A 22,990-nucleotide genomic window follows, 5' to 3' on the forward strand; every position below is an offset into this window, starting at 1 on the left:
GTACATCATCCACCATGACGGGAGTCATTCGACATCAGGGTCCATTTCCTTACAATGCAGAAGTCATTTTAAAATTTGATTCTGATTTCTCTTTTTTGCAAAAACTTTTCTATAATTATAATTAAAGATAGTTATACAACTGTGCTGTTAAAACAGTTTTCCTCTGTACTACAGTATAAAGCCTATAAATACCTATTTATCACTGTAGCTAGCAAGATTTAATGCCTATGCAGCAAGATATTAATAATATATAATTAATTTGCAAGGTTATGATTATATAGTTACACTTATTTTAGAACATTTATGTTTTTATCTTTTTTACTCTTGTTGAGACACAGAGTAATTTTTATTTAGATTCTTGTCATTTAAGTAAACTCATTTATTTTTATAACTTAAAATTGTTATTTTATATTGATTATCTTCTTTGCTATGTTTCCATCACATTATGCCCCCAAATTTTAACTTAAATATTTTGCTGTTTACAAGAAAATTTGAAGTAAAATAGGGATTATTTAACAGCCTATATGAGGACCAAACAATATAGGATTGAAAGAAAGTGAAATTTGCTTAGTCGTAACCGACTCATTGCAGCACCAGGCCAAAATATTGGAGTGGGTAGCTTTTCCCTTCTCCAGGGGATCTTCCCAACAAGGAGATGAACCCAGGTCTCCTGCATTGCAGGCAGATTCTTTACCAGCTGAGACACAAGTGTAGCCCAAGAATACTGGAGTGGGTATCCTATCCCTTCTACAGCGGATCTTCCCATCCCAGGAGTTGAACCGAGGTCTCCTACATTGCAGGTGGATTCTTTAACAACTGACCTTTCCATGAAGCCCTAACAATATAGGATTAAGTCTCAAATAAATTTCCAAATTTCCTATTTTTTTCTCAGCATTTTCTGGTCTTCATACATGTAACCCTTAATTTTGTTTCTTAATTTTCATTTGACAATAATCTTTGCAAATTCAAATGTGTTTAACAAAAGGATATTTGTTGCTATCTCTATATATAATCCTTGCTTTTACTATGCAATGTCTTGAAAAAATGTTTTTGTAGGAGTTCATATATATCTCATAACCTTTCTTATGCTGCACAATACTCCTCATAATTTTACACTAAAATTAATATGTCCATTTCTCTTCATGTGGCTGCTAAATTTTTCTATGACAAATAATTTTCCAATGAACATATGGTTTTGAGCATGTACAAATCTAGCTCATAGGCACAGAACTGTAGCTATGATATTTGAAACAGTGGTAGAGTAGTATATGAACTTAGAGTGCTGACAATGATAGTTGTTGCCAAACTACCGTTCTTGAGATTGTCCGAACAGCTACAGTCCTGTACACTGTCTATGAGAAGTCTTCTTTCCCCTCCTCAAGACCAGTCCCTGATAAATATTTATGATAACTGATTAAAGTTTATTTTACATTTTAACCACTACCCTTTTGATATAATTGAGTCTGGACATTTTTCCATATGTTTTGTTTGATTTGTATTTTTTCATTTTTTTTTTTTTTTGATTCTGAAGCTGAAGTTCCAATACTTTTGGCCACTTGCTACAAAGAACCCACTCACTAGAGTGTGTTATTAATTTCTGAGTTTTGATATTGAAATTCCAACTAGCAATGTTAATTTATGTATTTAAACAATAATTGTAGTATATAGTGGAACTATGAACTTCCCTGATGGCTCAGCAGGTAAAGAACCCTGCCTGCAATGCAGGAGACCCAGGAGATGTGGATTCCATCCCTGGGTTTGGAAGATCCCTTGGAGGAGGGCATGGCAACCCACTACAGTGCTCTTGCCTGGAAAATCCCATGGACAGACAAGCTTCATGGGATACAGTCCATGAGGTCACAAAGAATTGGGCATGACTGAGTGAGCACCCAGCACGCACACAATGGAACTATGTGTAACTTTGTTCTGCATTTTCCAAGTCTCCTGTAAATGTGTTATCTTACTTTCCTAATTTAAAAAATAAAATAGAAGGAAGAAAAAAAGATCTTTTTACCATTGATATGTAACTAATATTTTATGGTTATATGTTTTGACCTTTTTAAACTACTTGCAGTATTTTGATGAAAGTGAAAGAGGAGAGTGAAAAAGCCAATGCTATCTCAAAATGCATGTTGTGGGTTAGGGGCCTGTTGCAACTCTCTCAGTTTTCACGCATTTCCTTTCTCTATTTAGGAACTTGCTAAAGGTCTGTATAGTCAAGGCTATGGTTTTTCCAGTGGTCATATTTGGATGTGAGAGTTGGACTGTGAAGAAAGCTGACAGCCGAAGAATTGATGCTTTTGAACTGTGGTGTTGGAGAAGACTCTTGAGAGTCCCTTGGACTGCAAGGAGATCCAACAAGTCCATCCTAAAGGAGATCAGTCCTGGGTGTTCATTGGAAGGACTGATGCTGAAGCTGAAACTCCAGTACTTTGGCCATCTCATGTGAAGAGCTGACTCATTGGAAAAGACCCTGATGCTGGGAGGGATTGGGGGCAGGAGGAGAAAGGGATGACAGAGGATGAGATGGCTGGATGGCATCACCGACTTGATGGAGATGAGTTTGAGTAAACTTCGGGAGTTGGTGATGGACAGGGAGGCCTGGCGTGCTGCGATTCATGGGGTCGCAAAGAGTCGGACACGACTGAGCAACTGAACTGAACTGAATAGGCATAAAACTTCTTGCTAAAAACTAGCAAGGGGGCACTCTATCTGTCCCCTTCTGATGTCTATGTCAGAAGATTTCACTGTCTCTTTTATGCTTTAATAAAACCTTGCTACACAAAAAGCTCCGAGTGATCAAGCCTTGTCTCTGGCCCTGGATCGAATTCCTCTCCTCTGGAGGCCACGAATCCCAGTGTTGTTCCCGGCTCGTAGCAGCAACATTTCAAAACCATCATATCATGAGTGACATGATGGTTTCACAGAACAGGAAGGGACGTGGCTCACTCTTTCAGGTATGGGAGTTACAGGATTGCCCTTGCAATCACCCAGATGCTCTTCATGGTGTTGCTGCCTGTCTGCGGCTCCCATGTCACCGACCATCCACGTGTGAATTAAACCCTTTACTGAAACCTGTCTGCATGGACTCTCACTCCCTTGGTCTCTCTGGCTGCTAACAGTGGGTTCATTTATCGGTTAAATTTTTTCCCCTAATGGTCTCCCATGTGGTCAGCTTGTTCTGCATAGAGACCTATAGGTTGGAGGGGAGATGCAAAGTCCTCTCCACCTGTGTCTTCCACATCACTGTGGGCATCGTGATCTTTGTGCCCTGCTTATTTGCCCTGAAGGCGTGGCTCATTTTATATCATGATAACTCCTTTGTTAAACTTCTTAAACTTACTCACTCAGAAATCCAGAGGTGAAAAAATGCTATGAGGAATTTTTGGAGTGAAAATGTGGGCTTGGGAAATAATCATAGCAATATGAAATGGCTTTGTATTTTAAATGGTGAATAGAAAATAAATACACTTTTATGGTTCAGGGCCAACTGAACATTGCTTATCAAAAGTATGTTGATTTTGACATATAAGTACTCAGGGGTAAGGTCCAGGCAGGAAATCACTAACCATTATGAAAATTGTATTTGAATTTATATATTGCCCAGTTCAGAATTCATTATGGTTCTGAGATTCCCTGGGTTTCCAGTGATTGGGACTACAGACTTTCATTGCCTAGGGCTTAGATTCAGTCCCTGGTAAAAGTAGGATCCCCCAATTCACATGGCATGACCAGAAACAAATAAACAATACCAGGAAAAACATACAAAGAAAACCTTGCTAACAAATAATAAAAAAAGAGAGGTTTTAGGATACAGCTATAGAGACTTTACCTTTTGAAATGCAAGCATGTTTATTTTATTATGACTCAATACAATTTCTCTTTAGGCTGTCACTCTCCCACATAGCGCATACTAATCCCTGTCACTCTGAGAGTAAACTCTTCCCAATCAGGGTCCATCAGTCACTTTGGTGCCTTTCTTTGCAGGGTAGAGTTTAAGCCCAGTCTCTGGTGTATAATCTGTGTTGTGTATATTTCCACTGCTTTGTAGAGAGGGATTTGTAGAGAGGGACCTTCACTTTATAAAATCCCCTCTTCCCATGCATAGCCAGGCATTCTGAATGTATCTGGAGGAGCATAAACTCCTTCAAATATGTTTTCTAACTTACAACCAAAACCTGATTTTGAAACTTCAAAATAAAGAATTTGGATTTCATTTCTTTCTTTCTTACCCAGGCTTTTTTTTTGGGCCTCCTTTCTTTTTTGATGCATCCTGAGTACTTAGAACAGTGCCTAGTCCATGGTAGGTACTTAATGTTTGCTGAATTGATTATAAAAAGATTTGAGGTTGACAAATATTTGCTATTATATTTAAAGTAGATAGTCAACAAGACATCCTATATAACACAGGGAACTCGACTCACTATTTTGTAAAAACTTAAATGAAAAAAAATTGAGAAAAAACTGATACAGGTATATATATATACATCTATCTAACTATATACATATATGTCTGAATGATGCAGGTGTATATATATATATATACATCTATCTATCTATATACATATATGTCTGAATGATACAGATGTGTATATATATATATATACATCTATCTAACTATCTATATACATATATGTCTGAATGATACAGATGTATATATATATATATATACATGTATCTATCTATATACATATATGTCTGAATGATACAGATGTGTATATATACATATACATGTATCTATCTATATACATGTATGTCTGAATGATACAGGTGTATATATAGATATACATCTATCTGTCTACATGTATGTCTGAATGATACAGGTATATATATATATACATCCGTCTAACTATCTATATACACATATGTCTGAATCACTTTGCAGTACACCTGCACCTAACACATTTTAATCAACTATACTGAAATATAAACTAAAAATTTAAACTAGGTAGGAAGCGGGCGAGGCCGGGCGCGGGAGGCGGCGGCGGCCCGGTAGCTCCGGATCGGCGCCGGCGCCCCGAGCAGCCCGAGCCGAGCCGGGGCGCAGAGCCGGGGCGCAGAGCCGGGGCGCAGAGCCGGGGCGCAGAGCCGGGGCGCAGAGCCGGGGCGCACAGCGCGCCCCCCGCCACGACTGACATGATCTTTCCCCAAAGCAGGCATTCGGGCTCGTCGCCTCCCCCAGCAGCTCAAATTCACTACTTCGGACCCCTGCGATCGCATCAAAGATGAGTTTGAACTGCTGCAGGCTCAGCGCCACAGTCTGAAACTCGAAGGTGACAAGCCGCCCGCGAGACGTCGGAAGTGCAGCGCCATTACGCGATGCACTAGGGATGTCCCAAGGCTTGGCCGCCGAGATGCGCAAGCAGGCTGAAGTCGTCCAGGGCCTACGCGGGGTGTGTGCCCAGGTCCTGCCCCGCCTGTCCCAAGAGCACAGCTGCAGGTCCTGGGCGCCATCAGAGGGCTAAGCAGGTCACTGCTCCCGAGCTGAACTCCATCGCCCCACAGCAGCTCCCAGCCCACCAGCGGCCTCGGCTGCAGGCTCTGGCCCTGCCCCGACGCCCCTGCCTCTGGGGCTGCAGCCTCCTTCTCTGCCGGCGGTCAGCGCGGGCACCGGCCTCCTCTCTCTGTCGGCGCTGGGCTCCCAGGCCCGCCTCTCCAAGGAAGACAAAAGCGGGCATGACGGTGACACCCACAAGGAGGGCAACGGCAAGAAGTCAGACTAGTGGGCGGCTGGGATGGGGAGGGTGGGGGGTGGGACAGAGGGGAGAGAGGAAGGTTCAGCACGCGAGACACAGTAATAGCTTGGGATTGGCCAAACTCCGGTAGTATTTATGGTAGCTGCCTGCTGGGGCTGTCGCCCTGCCTCTGGGCCCTACCCTGGCTTGGCTCCTACCCCCAATTCCTGGCCTCCCTCCTCCTCCCCTGTAGCCTGAATGGGTCAGTACCCACTCATACCACAGATGAGGCAAGCTGAGGCCTGGAGATGCAGGTGGCAGGCCAGGTCCTCAGGGAGCAAAACCTCAAGAGGGCCAACACCCCCTGCATTTCCCTGATTCACACACATGTAACTGACAGTCTACCCGCCAGGGGGGGCCCCCACCTTGGGGGACACCCAGCCTCCCATCCTGGCACTGCATGCAAACACAATGCTAGCTGCCCTTCCCCACCCTGGGCACCCTGCGTCTCTCCCTCCCACCCACTCACCCTCCGTGAGTTCCTGATGCCTGCACCCACAAAGGAAAGGAGCCACCGACAGCGATGTTAGCCTCAGGGGAGCAGAGTGGGGCCAGCAACTCAGAATCCCCTCTCTCCCCTTCCCGAATAAAGATGAGGGTACTCAAGTTGTCTTGGTTTTTATTTCTCCCCCTCTTTTCCAGTATACTAGCTTGTCTTTTAAGAAAAGGGATATTAAAAAAAGGAAAACGAGAAAAATGAAAAAAAAGAAAAGCAACACCCACACCTGTGTCTGTATATAGCCTTTTAGGCTGCCAGCTTTTGTTGTTTTCAGGCTTTTGATCTCTACAGAGAGAAGTGAAAATGCTGGATCGAGAGTGGGCTTAGCTGTGCCTTTCAAATAAAGATGTGAGAAGATTAAAAAAAAATTTAAAACTAGAGGTTCTAATTTAGTAGTTTGTCATTGGATTGACACGAACATGAAAAGGTTAGTTGCTTAGCTGTGTCCTACTGCGACTTCGTAGACTGTAGCCCACCAGGCTGCTCTGTCCAAGGACTTTTCCAGGCAAGAATACTAGAGTGGGTTGCCATTTCTTTCTCTGTTGGATTGACATATTTCTCTCTTAAACAAATTACCCATGTTTCTGAAGCCAATGATATCTGCGCACATTTGGGGCTATTGGGTTATTTGCCTAGTGTACTTTAGTCCAGATTCACATCATAAATCAATTAATGAGGTGACCTTAGTTCTTAAATTTGTTTTTTAAATTATGGTCAAGTATGCATAATAAATTTTTATTTTCCACAGGACTGGAAAAGGTCAGATTTCATTCCAATCCCAAAGAAGGACAATGCCAAAGAATGTTCAAACTACCTCCCAGTTGCGCTCATCTCACATGCCAGCAAAGTAATCCTCAAAATTCTCCAAGCCAGGCTTCAACAATACGTGAACTGTGAAATTCCATATGTTCAATCTGGATTTATAAAAGGCATAGGAACCAGAGATCTAATTGCCAACATCCTCTGGATCATTGAAAAAGCAAGAGATTTCCAGAAAAACATCTACTTCTGCTTTATTGACAATGCCAAAGACTTTGACTGTGTGGATCACAAGAAACTGTGGAAAATTCTTCAAGAGATGGGAATACCAAACCACCTTACTTGCCTCTGAAAAATCTGTATGCAGGTCAAGAAACAGCAGTTAGAATCAGACATGGAACAAAGGACTGGTTCCAAATTGGGAAAGGAGGACATCAAGGCTATATATTGTCACCCTGCTTATTTAACTTATATGCAGAGTACATCATGAGAAACCCTGGGCTGGATGAAGCACAAGCTGGAATCAAGATTGCTAGGAGAAATATTAATAACTTCAGACATGCAGATGACACCACCCTTATGGCAGAAAGTGAAGAAGAACTGAAGAGCATCTTGATGAAAGTAAAAGAGTAGAGTGAAAATGCTGGCTTAAAACTCAACATTAATTAGCTGGGATCGGGTGGAGAGGGAGGTGGGAGGGGGGATCGGGTTGGGGAATACGTGTAAATCCATGGCTGATTCATGTCAATGTATGACAAAAACCACTACAATATTGTAAAGTAATTAGCCTCCAACTAATAAAAATAAATGGAAAAAAAAGAAAAAAAAACTCAACATTAATTAGCCTGCAATTAAAACAAATAAATTAATTTAAAAAAATAAAAAATTAATGAAACAAACAAAAAAGTGATGTTCACAGTTGTGCCACTTACAAGAGTTAAAACAGCAGAAAAAACCTACATGTCTAATAAACAGAATTGCTTAAAGGAAAAAAAAGGAAAAAACCTCAACATTCAAAAAACTAACATCATGTGATCCAATGCCATCACTTTATGGCAAATAGATGGTGGAACAAAAAAAAACGGGGAGAGACTTAATTTTGGGGGGCTCCAAAATCGCTGCAGATGGTGACTGCAGCCCTGAAATGACTGCAGCCCTTCTTTCTTTGGAAGAAAATTATGACCAAGTTAGACAGCATATTAAAATGCAGAGACATTACCTTGCCAACAAATGCCCGTCTAGTCAAAGCTATAGTTTTTCCAGTAGTCATGTATGGATGTGAGAGTTGGACTATAAAGAAAGCAGAGTGTCAACAATTGATGCTTTTGAACTGTGGTGTTGGAGAAGACCCTTGAGAGTCCCTTGGACTGCAAGGAGATCAAACCAGTCGATTCTAAAGGAAATCAACCCTGAATATTCATTGGAAGGACTGATGCTGAAGCTAAAACTCCAATACTTTGACCCCCTGATGCAAAGAACTGACTCCCTGCAAAAGACCCTGATGCTGGAAAAGATTGAAGGCGGGAGGAGAAGGGGGAAGACAGAGCATGAGATGGTTGGATGACATTATCAACTCAATGGACGTGAGTTTGAGCAAGCTTTGGGAGTTGGGAATGGACAGGAATTGGGTGACGGACAGGGAAGCCTGGCGTGGTGCATTTCATGAGGTCACGAAGAGTCGGACATGACTGTGGGACTGAACTGAACTGAACTGTTACATAATAAAATGTTCAATTTTCACCATCTTAAGGTGGTATTAATTTAATTCACATTGTTGTATAAATGTTGCTAATGTCTATCTTGAGAAGTAGTCCAACTTCACAAACTGAAAGTCCGTAATTATTAAAGAAAATTTCCCATTTTCACCTACAGAGACCCAGGCAACCTCCATTCTACTTTCTGTCTATGAATCTGTTTTATTTGCCTCAGTCAGTTGGAATCATACAAAGTCTGCTTTTGTGTGTGTGTGTGTGACTGCCTTTTTCAATTAATGTCATATAAAACCCCTTTTCCATTAGATGTTCTTGACACCTCTGAAATTTATTAAATACATATTTAGAGATTTATTTCTAGGCTGTCTATTATATTTTATTAATCTGTTATTCATCTTTATTCCAATATGGGTGCTTGGATTACTATAGCTTTGTAGTTTGTTTTAGAATGTGGAAGTATGAGCTAACTTCTTTTTCAATATTGTTTTGGTAATTTGTAGTCCTTGAGATTCCATATGAATTTTAGCATGGATTTTTCTATTTTTGCTAAAAATATTTTTGGTGTTTTGATAGGGATTGCACTATATTTTAGATCACTTGAGGTAGTATTAATTTCTTAATACTGTTAAATAGTCCAGCTCATAAATGTCTTCCCATATATGTGTGTGTTCTATAATATCTCTGAGTAATGCTTATAGTTTTCAATTTACAAGACTATTGTCTCCTTGATTAAGCTTATTCTTAACTATTTTATTCTTTTTGATGTTGTGGTGGAGTTATTTCCTTGATTTCTCTGTGAGTTGTTTATGATCATATAAACTTTTACATTACTTCATAAAAATACTTTCAATAAGCTGCAAATAGGAGTGTACCTGAACATGATACTGTTCAAATATGAGAGATCCACAGATAATACACTCACATTTTAAAGTTTATAGTTTCCCATTAAAATCTGGAACAGGATGAGCAGGCACACATTTTTTAATTTAGTACTACCATATAATTTTCTATGAAAATTTTAGATTTTTCCAAGTACAACTCTTGTGAGGTACTTTTGTTTTTGTTTTGCTTTTGTTTTAAGCTTTGGTGGTAATATTTATTGGGATTGAATTGAATACATAGATAATGTTGAGGAATAAATTGGTATCTTTTCAATTATTTTCCTATCCAATGTGGTTCTAGGTTAATGTTAATTCTAAGCATTTACACTTTTGTTGCTTTTGAGGAAGCAATCTCTTTTAGTTATATTTTCCTTTTTTTTTAAGTTTAGTTTAGTTTTTTTTTTTTTTTGACATGGATCATTTTTAAAGTCTTCATTGAATTTGTTACAACATTTTTACAGTATTGCATCTGTTGTATGTTCTGAATTTTTGGCCGTGAGGCATGTGGGAACTTAGGTCCCCAACCAGGGATTGAACTTGCATCCCATGCATTGGAAGGCGAAGTTTCAAGTACTAGCCTTCCCTGGTGGCTCAGAGGTTAAAGCGTCTGCCTGTAATTCAGGAGGCCGGGGTTTGATCCCTGAGTTGGAAAGATCTCCTGGAGAAGAAAATGACAACACACTCCAGTATTCTTGCCTGGAGAATACCATGGAGGGAGGAGCCTGGTAGGCTATGGTCCATAGGTCACAAAGAGTCAGACACCACTGAGCACTTTCACTTTCACGTTCCCCACCTGGGAAGACCTTACACTAAATAGTGTCTATTTTACGTTTTGCATGCTTATGGATTGGCTGGGAGCTTCCCAGGTGACTCAGTAGTAAAGAATACGCCTAACAATGCAGGAGATATTAGAGGAGTGGGTTCGATTCCTGGCTTGGGAAGATCCCCTGGAGAAGGGAATGGCAGCTCACTCCAACATTGTTGCCTGGAATATCCCACGGGGAGATGCACATGGTGGGCTGCAGTCCAGGTAGTCATGAAGAGTCGATTATGACTGAACACACACACACGCGGACTGGATATGGATTTTTTATTTATCACGTGGCTGAGGTACTCCTGAACTCTTTTAATAATTTAACAGTTTTTTTTTTTTAATTGGAGGATAATGTTTTTAACGATGTAGTGTTGGTTTCTGCCATACATCACCATGAATCAGCCCGGGTGTTGGCAGCACCCTCGCTCTGAACCTCCTTCCCACCGCCCGCCCCACTCCACCCTCGAGGCTGTCACAGAGCACCCGGTGGAGCTCCCTGTATTACACAGCAATTTTCCATTAGCAATCTATTTTATATATGGTAATGTATATGCTTCAATGTTACTCTCTCAATTCGTCCCACCCTCTTCATCCTCCACCGTATCTACCTCTGTTGCAGTCTTGCAAATATGTTCGACAGTACCATTTCTCTAGGTTCCATATATATGTACTATTGTGCCATATTTATTTTTCTCTTTCTGACTTACTTCATGTTGTTTAACAGGCTCTAGGTTAATCCAGCTGAAGTGAGATAATTTTATTTGTGAATTTTTATTTAGTTTTGCTTTCTGTAACAGTGCTTCTAATGGCAGCTTCTTCCTACCCTTTCAATCACAGCTTAAACATCACCTTTTCAGTTCAGTTCGGTTCAGTCACTTAGTCATATCTGACTCTTTGTGATCCCATAGACTGTAGCACACCAGGCTTCCCTGACCATCACCACCACCCAGAGCTTACTCAAACTCATGTCCATTGAGTCGGTGATGCCATCCAACCATTTCATCCTCTTTTGTCCCCTTCTCCTCCCACCTTCAATCTTTCCCAGAATCAGGGTCTTTTGAAGTGAGGTGGCCAAAGTATTGGAGCTTCAGCCTCAGCATCAGTCCTTCCAATGAATATTCAGGACTAATTTCCTTTAGGGTTGGCTGTTTTGATCTCCTTGCTGTCCAATAGGCTCTCAAGAGTCTTTGCCCACACTACAGTTCAGAAGCATCAATTCCTTGGTACTCAACTTTCTTTATAGGCCAACTCTTACATCCATATATGACTACTGGAAAAACTGTAGCTTTGACTAGATGGACCAGTTTGCTGGCAAAGTTATGTTTCTGCTTTTTAATGTGCTGTCTAGTTTGGTCATGACTTTTGTTCTAAGGAGCAAACATCTTTTAATTTCATGGCTGCAGTCACCATCTTCAGTGATTTTGTAGCCCCCCAAAATACAGCCTTGTCTAACTAAATGAAACCATGAGCCATGCTGTGTAGGGCTACCCAAGATGGACGGGTCATGGTGGAGAGTTCTGACAAAATGTGGCCTAATGGAGAAGGGAATGGCAAACCACTTCAGGATTCTTGCCTTGAGAACCCCATGAACAGTATGGAGTGTTAGGTTCACGAGTCAAGGTAAATTGGGTGTGGCCATGTAGGAGATGAGGGCTTCCCTGATGGCTCAGAGGTTAAAGTGTCTGCCTGCGTCTGCCTGCAATGCAGGAGACCTAGGTTTGATCCCTGTGTGGGGAAGATCCCCTGGAGAAGGAAATGGCAACCCACTCCAGTATTCTTGCCTGGAGAATCCCATGGACAGAGGAGACTGGTGGGTTACAGTCCACAGGGTGGCAAAGAGTCAGACACGAGTGAGCAACTTCACTTTCACTTTCACTTATGTAGGAAATGACAAGAGTGAACATTGACATCTTAGGAATCAGTGATCTAAAGTGGGTGGGAATGGGCACATTTAATTAAGATGACCATTATATCTGCTACTTTGGGCAAAAATTCCTTAGAAAAAATGGAGTAGCCCTTATAGTCAGCAAAAGATTCTGAAATGCAGTATTTTGGTGCAATCTCAAAAAAGGACAGAATGATCTCAGTTCATTTCCAAGGCAAACTATTCAACATTGCAGTAATCCAAACCTATGCCCCAACCACTAATGCTGAAGAAGTTGAGGTCAAATGGATCTATGAAGACCTACAAGAACTTCTGGAATTAACACCAAAAAAAAAAAAAAAAAAAAAAAAAAAAAGAAGGATTTCTTTTTCATTATAGGGGATTGGAATGCAAAAGTAGGAAGTCAAGAGATACTTGGAGTAACTGGAAACTTTGGTCTTGGAGTACAAAATGAAGCAGGGCAAAGGCCAACAGAGTTTTGCCAAGAGAACAAACTGGTCATAGCAAACAACCTCTTCTAACAACACAAGAGACACCTCTAATATGGACATCACCAGATGGTCAATACCAAAATCAGATTGATTATATTCTTTGCAGCCAAAGATGGAAATATTCTTTACAGTCAACAAGAAGAGCAGAAGCTGACTGTGGCTCAGATCATGAGCTCCTTATAGCAAAGTTCATACTTACATTGAAGAAAGCAGGGAAAACCACTAGACCGTTGAGGTTTGACCTAATCAAATCACTTATGATTATACAGTGGAAGTGGCAAATATATTCAAGGGATTAAATCTGATAGAGTGTCTGAAGAACTATCAACAGAGCTTTGTAACACCACCCAGGAGGTGGTGACCGAAACCACCCCCAAGAAAAAGAAATGCAACAATGCAAATTGGTTGCCTGAGAAGGCCTTACAAATAGCTGAGAGAAGAAGAGACATGGAAGTAAAAGGAGAAAGGGAAAGACATATCCAACTGAATGCTGCTGCTGCTGCTAAGTCGCTTCAGTCGTTTCCGACTCTTTGAGACCCCATAGACGGCAGCCCTCCAGGCTCCCCCGTCCCTGGGATTCTCCAGGCAAGAACACTGGAGTGGGTTGCCATTTCCTTCTCCAGTGCATGAGAGTGAAAAGTGAAAGTGAAGTCACTCAGTCGTGTCTGACTCTTCACGACCCCAGGTGTCAGGGAACGTTTAATTTTAAGGAATCTTATATGTTGTTTTCTGTTTCTCAAGGGCTCTCTGTTCCTTATCAGTTCTTGGAAAACAGGAACGAGCCGAACTGCACGCAGTTCTCAGGACTGAGGCCATGAGACGGCATGCATACATGGATTCCTTTCAGTAGCCTTTTACTTTTCTGCAAAATGCTTAGTTGTGTTCCTATTTCTCAAGATATCGACTGTATACTGGCCTTGTGATTGTTGTTCCCCTAGTTACTCCTGTCATGGCCCTATGAGCGTCATTCCCTTAGTTATTGTAGCTATGCATCTGGTTTCGTGGTTTTGCTCAACTCTATTTTTTTGCCTGAAGTTTCCTTGTGTAGCAATATATAAGCACACGCTGCTATGAGTAAAGCACCCTTGTTCACCAGAGACTTGGGTCCCCCACGTCCTTCTTTCCATCGCTTTCTTTTCGTTGTCTCCAGTCCCCAGGTCCGATCTGCCAAGAAGACCATAACACCCAGGGACTGTAGCCTACCAGGCTCTTCCATCCATGGGGTTTCCCAGGCAAGAGTATTGGAGTGAGTTGCCATTTCCTTCTCCAACCCAACTGAATACAGAGTTTCAAAGAATAGCAAGGAGAAATAAGAAAGCCTTCTTAAGTGAACAATGCAAATAAATAGATGAAAACAGTAGAGTAGGAAAGAATTTCTTCTAAACAATTGGAGATACCAAAGGAACATTGCATGCAAGGATAGGCACAATAAAGGACAGAAATGGTACGGACCTAACAGAAGCAGAAGATATTAAGAAGAGGCGGCAAAAGTACGCAGAAGAACTGTACAAGAAAAGGCTTTCATGACCCAGTTATCCATGATGGTCTGGTAACCCACCTGAAGCAGATATCCTGGAGCTTGAACTCAAGTGGTCCTTAGGAAGCATTACTATGAACAAAGCTGAGGGAGGTGAAAAAACTTCAGCTGAGCTACTTCAAATCCCAAAAGATGATGGTGTTTAAGTTGCTGTATTCAATAAGCCAACAAATTTGGAAAACTTAGCAATGGCCACAGGACTGGATAAGGTCAGTTTTTGTTCCATTTCCAAAGAAGGGCAATCCCAAAGAATGTTCAAACTATTGTAAAATTGTGCTCATTTCACATGTTAGCAAGGTAATGCTCAAAATCCTTCACTAGGCTTCAACAGTATGGGGACCAGGAAATTTCAGAAATACAGTGTGGATTTAGAAAGGCCTGAGGAACTAGTGATCAAATTGCCAACATCCATTGGAGCACAGGAAAGGCAAGAAATTCAGAAAAACATCTGCTTCATTGACTAAGCTTGAGACTTTCACTACGTAGATCACAACAAGCTGTGGAAAATTCTTAAAGAGAGGGGAATACCAGACCACCTTACACAGCTTCTGAGAAAGCTGTATGCAGGTCAAGAGGCAGCAGTTAGAATTCAACATGGAACAGTGGACTGGTTCCAAATTGGGAAAGGAGTATGCCAAGGTTATATATTGTCACCCTGCAATTTAACTTCTTTGCAGAGTGTTGTTGTGGATTTTAGTCACCAAGCCATGTCCGACTCTTTGTGACTCCATGGAATGCAGCACGACAAGCCTCCTCTGTCCCTCACATTTTCTTGGAGTTTGCCCAAGTTCATGTTCACTGCATCTGTGATGCCATCCAGCCATCTCATTCTCTGACAGCCCCTTCTACTTCTGCCCTCTGACTTTCCAGCATCAGGGACTTTTCCAAAGAGTCATCTGTTTGTGTCAGATGACAGAACTTCTGGAGCTTCAGCTTTAGCATTAGTCCTTCTAGTGAATATTCAGGGTTGATCTTCCTTAAGAGACTTGCTTGATCTTCTTGCTGTTCAGGGGACTTTCAGGAGTCTTCTCCAGCACCAGAGTTTGAAGGCATCAGTTCTTTGGTATCCTGCCTTCTTTATGGTCCAGTGGTCCAGCTCTCATGACAGTACATGACCACTGGAAAGACCATAGCCTTGACTATCCAGACCTTTGTCAGCAGAGTAATGTCTCTGCTCTTCAACACACTAGCTAGGTTTGTCATCGCTTTCCTGACAAGAAGCAATCATCATTTGATTTCATGGCAGCAGTCACCATCCACAATGATTTTGGAGCCCAAGAAGAGGAAATCTGTCACTGCTTCCACCCTCTACCAATCTGTTTGCCATGCAGTAATGGAACCAGATGACATGATTTTAGTTTTTTAATATTTAGCCTGAGACTGACTCTTTCACTCTCGTACTTCACTATGCAGAGTTCAGATCAGTCGCTTAGGCATGTCCAACTTTTTGCAACCCCATGGAATGCAGCACTCCAGGCCTTTCTGTCCATCACCAACTCCAGGAGCTTACTCAAACTCATGTCCATTGAGTTGGTGATGCTTCAAACATCTCATCCTCTTTCATCCCATTCTCCTTCCTTCTTCAATCTTTCCCAGCATCAGGGTCTTTTCCAACGAGTCAGTTCTTCACAGTAGGTGGCTAAAATATTGGAGTTTCAGCTTCAGCATCAGTCTTTCCAATGAATATTCAGGACTGATTTCCTTTAGGATGGACTGATTTGATCTCTTTGCAGTCCAAGGGACTCTCAAGAGTCTTCTCTAAGACTACAGTTCAAAAACATCAATTCTTTGGTGCTGAGCTTTCTTTATAGTCCACCTCTCACATCCATACATGACTATTGGAAAAACCATACCTCTGACTAGATGGACCTTTGTCAGCAAAGTAATGTCTCTGCTTTTTAACATGCTGTCTAGATTGGTCATTTCTAGGTCACTGCTGTCTAAGTTGGCTTTTCTTCCAAGAAGCAAGTGTCTTTTAATTCTATGGTTGCAGTCACCATCTGCAGTGATTTGGGAGACCAAGAAAACAAAATATCTCACTGATTCCATTGTTTCTCCATCTATTTGCCATGAATTGATGGGGCTGGATGTCAAGATCTTAGTTTTTTGAATGTTGAGTTTTAAGCCAGCTTTTTCACGTTCTTCTTTCACTTTCGTCAAGAGGCTCTTCAGTTTCTCTTTGCTTTCTTCCAGATGGAGTAATCTGCATGTCTGAGGTTTTATATATTTCTCCTGGCCATCTTGATTCCACCTTGTGCTTCATCCAACCTGGCATTTTGCATGATGTACTCTGCATAGAAGTTAAATAAGCAGCATTACAATATACAGCCTTGATGTACTCCTCTCCCAAATTTGAACCAGTCTGTTGTGCTATGTCTGGTTCTAACTGTTGCTTCTTGACCTGCATACAGATTTCTCAGGAGACAAGTAAGGTGGTCTGGTATTCCCATGTCTTGAAGAATTTTCCACAGTTTTTGTGATCCACAGAGTCATAATCTTTGGCATAGTCAATAAAGCAGAAGTATATGTTTTTCTGGAACTCTCTCGCTTTTTTGATGATACAACAGATGTAGGCAATTTGATCTCTGGTTCCTCTGCCTTTTCTAAATCCAGCTTGAACATCTGGATATTCTCAGTTCGTGTACTGCTGAAGCCTGGCTTGGAGAATTTTGAGCATTACTTTGTTAGCGTGTGAGATGAGTCCAAGTGTGTGGTAGTTTGGATATTCTTTGGCATTGCCTTTCTTTGGGGTTGGAATGAAAATAGCTTTTCCAGTCCTGTGACCACTGCTTAGTATTCCAAATTTGCTGGCACATCGAGTGCAGCACTTTAACAGTGTCATCTTTTTATTCTTAAAATAGCTCAATTGGCATTCAATCACCTCCACTAGCTTTGTTTGCAGTGATGATTCGTAAGGTCCACTTCACTTTGGACTCCAGGGTGTCTGCCTATAGCTGAGTGATAACACCTATGTGGTTATCTGGGTCATGAAAATCTTTTTCGTATAGTTCTTCTGTGTATTCTTGCCATCTTTTCTTAATTCCAAAGAAAATAGCTAGTTCCAAAGAACAGCAAGGAGAGATAAGAAAACCTTCTTAAGAGATCAATGCAAAGTAATAAAGGTGAATAATAGAATGAGAATGACTAGAGATCTCTTCAAAAAAATTAAAAATACCAAAGGAATATTTCTTCAAAAGATGGGCACAATAAAGGACAGAAATATTACAGACCTAACAGAAGCAGAAGATATTAAGAAAATGTGGCAAGAATGCACATAAAATCTATACAAAAAAGATCTTAACAAACCAGATAATCATGATGGTGAATTTAAAATTAGCTACTATATATTTTATTTTAAGGCATTTAACTGTGTTTTCTGATATAACTTTCATATATCTAACCAAAATTTAAGGTGATTAAATTATATCTTAAAAGGATAGAAATTCATGCTATGGCGGGTGGGGAAATACATAACATATCTGTTCACTGGAGAAAAATGACTGGATTTATATATTAATTGTCTTTAATTAATTGTCTTTAATTGATTGTCTTTAGTCTCATGACGACTCTTTTTTTCTCACGAACTTCTCATTCTTATGAAGAGTTTTTCCAATGTTGGACATTACTGACATGAATTATGTGATTTGTCTTATTAAAATCTTTGCATATACGTAATCTTTAAAAACTCTGGGGGAAGTCCCAGTGAGTTAATTGAATAGGAACCAATCTTGGACATATTCCATTTCTAAGACTCAATGATGCACCTGGAAGGGATGAAATATCCCAGGATCTTCACCCCTAAGGGTAAGAAGATGCTATCCACTTAGTAAGTGGCATCGAGTTTTCCTGAGGTCTTTTCTTAGACTTAAAGTATAACTTAAAAAATGAATATCTTTCAAAATCTTAGGTCAATTAATCTGGCCAGCTAGCATGACAGAATGAGAAGGGCTAAACAGCCAAATGCTATTTTTCTTTTTCAAGTTAGTAGAAAGAATTTAGTTGTGAAAAATTTTCCTCAGAAATGGCTACTTGATATCTTCTATGTATATATATGATTTCTTGGTCATTTTGATAAATTTCTAATTTGATAAACTTTTGTTTTTCTGTATGCACCCTGGAATTCCTTTCAAATAATCTACACTGCACATAAAAATGACTTGAATAATCATGAGACTCCATGAAGAAAATGGACAGACAGCCAAATGAAATAAAATTTATCCTCAAATAATAAAGCAGCCTTTTGCCCTCTGTTGTCAAACTGGATGAAAAATAATTCTTAGTGTTTATGAGTAACTTAAAGACATCGTTCAGATTCTGAAGAAACCTCTAAAGGTAAGACTAATGGTAAATCATGGGAACCAGACTCACAAGTGTGGAATGTTCTTATTGTAAAAGAAAGTATATTACTTTGAAATCAATCAAACTTAGATTCAGTTCTAGATGTAACCCTTAAAAATATGTGATTTGAGGGAAATGAATGAGATATTCTGAGCATAGCTTCTTCCGTTATAAAATGGGAATTCCTGTTCTTGTTACTCTAAACATTAAGTGTGATACATTAAACTATGAATCTGTGATTGGAATATACGGTTAATACTTTTCAGCAGCAGGATGATGTCATCAGAATAAAATTTAAAAGGACAATTTGGGCTGCTTCAAGAGAAACAGTTTTTGGAGGCCAAAATAAACACGGAGAGATTTGGCAAGAGGCTACTGCAGTAGACCAGGAAGAAATTAAGAAGTAGGATATGATCAAACTTGTGATATATTTTGAAAATAGAGTAAATAGGAATTATTAAATTTTTATGAGAGTATCAATGAGTGAAGAGCATTGAAATTTTTGTCTGAACAATAACATGGAAAATAATAGGATTTAATAGATAAATAGGGAGCCCCTGTTGAAATTTTGTATAGAGAAGGCTTATATTTATAGTAGAACTTTTAAAAGTTAGCTTTGTAAATACTACATTGCCAGTAATCTATGCCAAAATTAGAGATGTTGCATATCAGCTCAGTTGCTCAGTCGTGTCCCACAGTGCGATCCCATGGACTGCAACATGCCAGGCCTCCCTGTCCATCACCAACTCCTGGAGTTTATTCAAACTGATGTCCATTGAGTTGGTGATACTATCCAACCATCTCATCCTCTGTCTTCCCCTTCTCCTCCTGCCTTCAATCTTTCCCAGCATCAGGGTCTTTTCTAATGAGTCACTTCTTCACATCAGGTAGCCAAAGTATTGGAGTTTCAGTTTCAGCATCAGTCCTTCCAGTGAATATTCAGGACTGACATCCTTTAGGATCTCCTTGCAGTCCAATGGACTCTCAAGAGTCTTCTCCAACACCTCAGTTCAAAAGCACCTATTCTTCAGTGCTCAGCTTTCTCTATAGTCCAACTCTCACATCCGTACATGACCACTGGAAAAACCATACATTTGACTAGATGGGTTGGTTTGTTGGCAAATTTATGTCTCTGCTTTTTAATATGCTGTCGAGGTTGGTCACAAGTTTTCTTCCAAGGAGCAAATGCCTTTTAATTTCATGGCTGCAGTCACCATCTGCAGTGATTTTGGAGCCCCCAAAAATAAAGTCAGCCACTGTTTCCCTATCTATTTGCCATGAAGTGATGGGGCCAGATGCCAGGATCTTAGTTTTCTGAATGTTGAGCTTTAAGCCAACTTTTTCACGCTCCTCTTTCACTTTCATCAAGAGGCTCTTTAGTTCCTCTTCACTTTCTGCCATAAGGGTGGTGTCATCTGCATATCTGAGGTTATTGATATTTCTCATGGCAATCTTGATTCCAATTGTACTTCATCCAGCCCAGCGTTTCTCATGATGCACTCTGCATATAAGTTAAATAACCAGGGTGACAAAATGCAGCCTTATTGCACACACATGTTTGAAAATTAGGGGAGAAAAAGGGGCTGACCCAAAATTAGACCATGGTAGAATTTGCTGGTCAGGAAAAGGGAAATATCCACCTCAAGAAATAAAAAGTGTCAGTGAGGTTTAAGACAGTTCAGGACAAGGATCTTCTGTTTACTGTTTGATCTACCTACACTGTAAATTACTTTAAGTGGGTCTCATTTATTATATTTTCTGACTCTATAAATGGTGCACTTTTTCATAGAATTCTCTCCCATCTATTTTATGCTTTCAATTTTTTAAAAGCTCAACCAAAGCATTGCTTCCTCCAGGAAGCCTTCTTTGATTATAGTTTGATATACCCCTAAAGTGAAGGGAAGTGAAAGTGAAGTCATTCAATCATGTCTGACTCTTTGTGACCCCATGGACTGTAGCCTACCAGGCTCCTCCATCCATGGGGTTTTCCAGGCAAGAGTACTGGAGTGGGTTGCTATTTCCTCTCCAGAGGATCCTCCTGACCCAGGGATGAAACCTGGGTCTCCCTCATTGTAGGCAGACACTTTTACCATCTGAGGGACCTGTGATCCTAAGCACTGTATGATATGCATTAAAAAAAATAATAATAACGTTGCTCAGTCATGTCTGAGTTCATGACTGCTTGGACTGTAATTTGCCAGGCTCCTCTCTCCATGGAATTTTCCAGGCAAGATAACGGAGTGGGTTGCCATTTTCTCCTCCTGTGAATGTTAACAATCCTGGGATCAAACCTGGGTCTCCTGCATTGCGGGCAGATTCTTCACCATCTGAGCACCAGGGAAGCCAAATATTAGTGGCATATATAACTTGGGTCTGGAATCGCCTGATCCCTTGTTGTGTACCATATCACTGAGGGAAAGAAACTACGCCTTACTCAACTTGTAATCAAAATGTCTGTGACATATTAGACACAAATAGATGTTCTAGATACATTCTTCAAGTGAATGTGTAAATAAATAATTGTGCATTTAAGTGTTTTCTCCTTTAAGTGGTTTTTTTTTTTTTCCACCAATTTAAGTGTTTTCCCCCTTGTCTTTTAGACCAACTGCTTCTAATACCCGAACTCAGCTTCTGTCCAGACTGGATGGAACCAAGGAACAATGTGACTCACTTTGTCCTCCTGGGCCTCACTCAGAATCCAAAGGAACAGAAGCTACTTTTTGTTATGTTCTTCTTCTTCTACATTTTGACCCTGATGGGCAACCTGGTCATTATTGTGACTATCACTGTCAGTAAGAGCCTGAACTCACCGATGTACTTTTTTCTTGCTAGCTTATCATTTATGGATGTAACTTACTCTTCTTGTATTACACCTAGAATGATTTCAGACTTGTTCTTAGGGGAAAAAATCATATCATTTGAATCTTGCATGACCCAGCTATTTACAGAGCACTTTTTTGGTGGATCAGAGATCCTACTTCTGCTGGTGATGGCCTATGACCGCTATGTGGCCATCTGTAAGCCCTTGCATTATCTGGTGATCATGAGGCAGAGGGTGTGTGTTGTGTTGCTGGTGGTGTCCTGGGTTGGAGGTTTTCTGCACTCAGTGATTCAACTCAGCACTGTTTACAGGCTCCCATTCTGTGGCCCCAATGTCATTGATCACTTTATCTGTGACATGTTCCCTTTACTGAAACTAGTCTGTACTGACACCTATGTCACTGGCATCTTAGTGCTGCCCAATGGAGGACTGATCTGCACTGCTGTGTTTCTGCTCTTACTCGTCTCCTACGGAGTCATCCTGCGCTCTCTGAAGAACCTGAGTCAGGAAGGGAGGCGGAAAGCCCTCCAGACCTGTGGCTCCCACATCACCGTGGTTGTCTGCTTCTTTGTTCCCTGCATTTTCATGTATGCGAGACCTGCTAAGACCTTCCCCATTGACAAATCTGTGAGTGTGTTCTATACAGTCATAGCTCCCATGCTGAACCCATTAATCTACAGCCTAAGAAACTCTGAGTTAACTAGTGCTATGAAGAAGGTCTGGAGAAGGAACATCATATCTCATTTTGAGTAAGTGCACTGATTACTATGAAAGGTGTCATTTGACATCAGGGGACATTTCCTTTGAATGCAGAAGCATTTGTGCTCAGTCACTCAGTCATGTCAGCTGCTTGCAACTGCATGGACTGTAGCCGGCCAGGCCCCTCTGTCCATGGGGATTCTCCAGACAAGGATACTGGAGTGAACTGCCGCGCTCTCCTCCATGTGATCTTCTCAACCCAGCGATCGAATCCAGGTCTCCCCCATTGCAGGAAGATTCTTTACAATATTAGCCACCAGGGAAGCCATTTTAAAATTTGATTCTGATTTCTTTTTCTTGAACAAGTATATGATAGTTATCATTAAAGATTGAAATTATACATCTGTGCTATTAATAACAGTTTTTCTGCTTACTAGAATGTAAGGTCTATAATTACTTGTTTATAACTGTACCCAGAATGGCATAAAACCTATATAGCAAAAAAAAAAAAAAAAAAAAAACAATGTATAATGAATTCATGAGAAAATTGTTGCTCTGATTTTTAACTAATTTATGTATGCTCAGTCGCTTCAGTCATGTCCAAGTCTATGTGACCCTAGGGACTCTAGCTCACCAGGCTTCTCTGTCCATGGGATTCTCCAGGCAAGAATACTAGAGTGGGTTGCCATGCCCTCCTCCAGGGGATCTTCCTGACCCAGGGAGTGAACTGGCATCTCTTATGTCTCCTGCATTGGCTGCTGAATTCTTTACCACTAGAGCCACCTGGGAAGCCCAACCAATTTACGGATTCATATTTTT

General features: G+C 40.7%; 1 protein-coding gene and 1 pseudogene across 1 annotated transcript; both read left to right on the plus strand.

The window, feature by feature from the left end:
• The first annotated feature begins 5,136 nt into the window (after window positions 1-5,136).
• LOC136175119 (TLE family member 5 pseudogene) lies at window positions 5,137-5,730 on the plus strand (annotated as a pseudogene).
• A 15,565-nt stretch (window positions 5,731-21,295) lies between these two features.
• Window positions 21,296-22,225, plus strand: LOC136175225 (olfactory receptor 4A47-like). Its single transcript, XM_065945551.1, has one exon. The coding sequence runs from the start codon at window positions 21,296-21,298 to the stop codon at window positions 22,223-22,225; it is 930 nt and encodes a 309-aa protein (XP_065801623.1).
• The last annotated feature ends 765 nt before the right edge of the window (window positions 22,226-22,990 follow it).

This window comes from Muntiacus reevesi, chromosome 9, assembly GCF_963930625.1.
Source record: "Muntiacus reevesi chromosome 9, mMunRee1.1, whole genome shotgun sequence".
Classification (NCBI taxonomy): domain Eukaryota; kingdom Metazoa; phylum Chordata; class Mammalia; order Artiodactyla; family Cervidae; genus Muntiacus; species Muntiacus reevesi.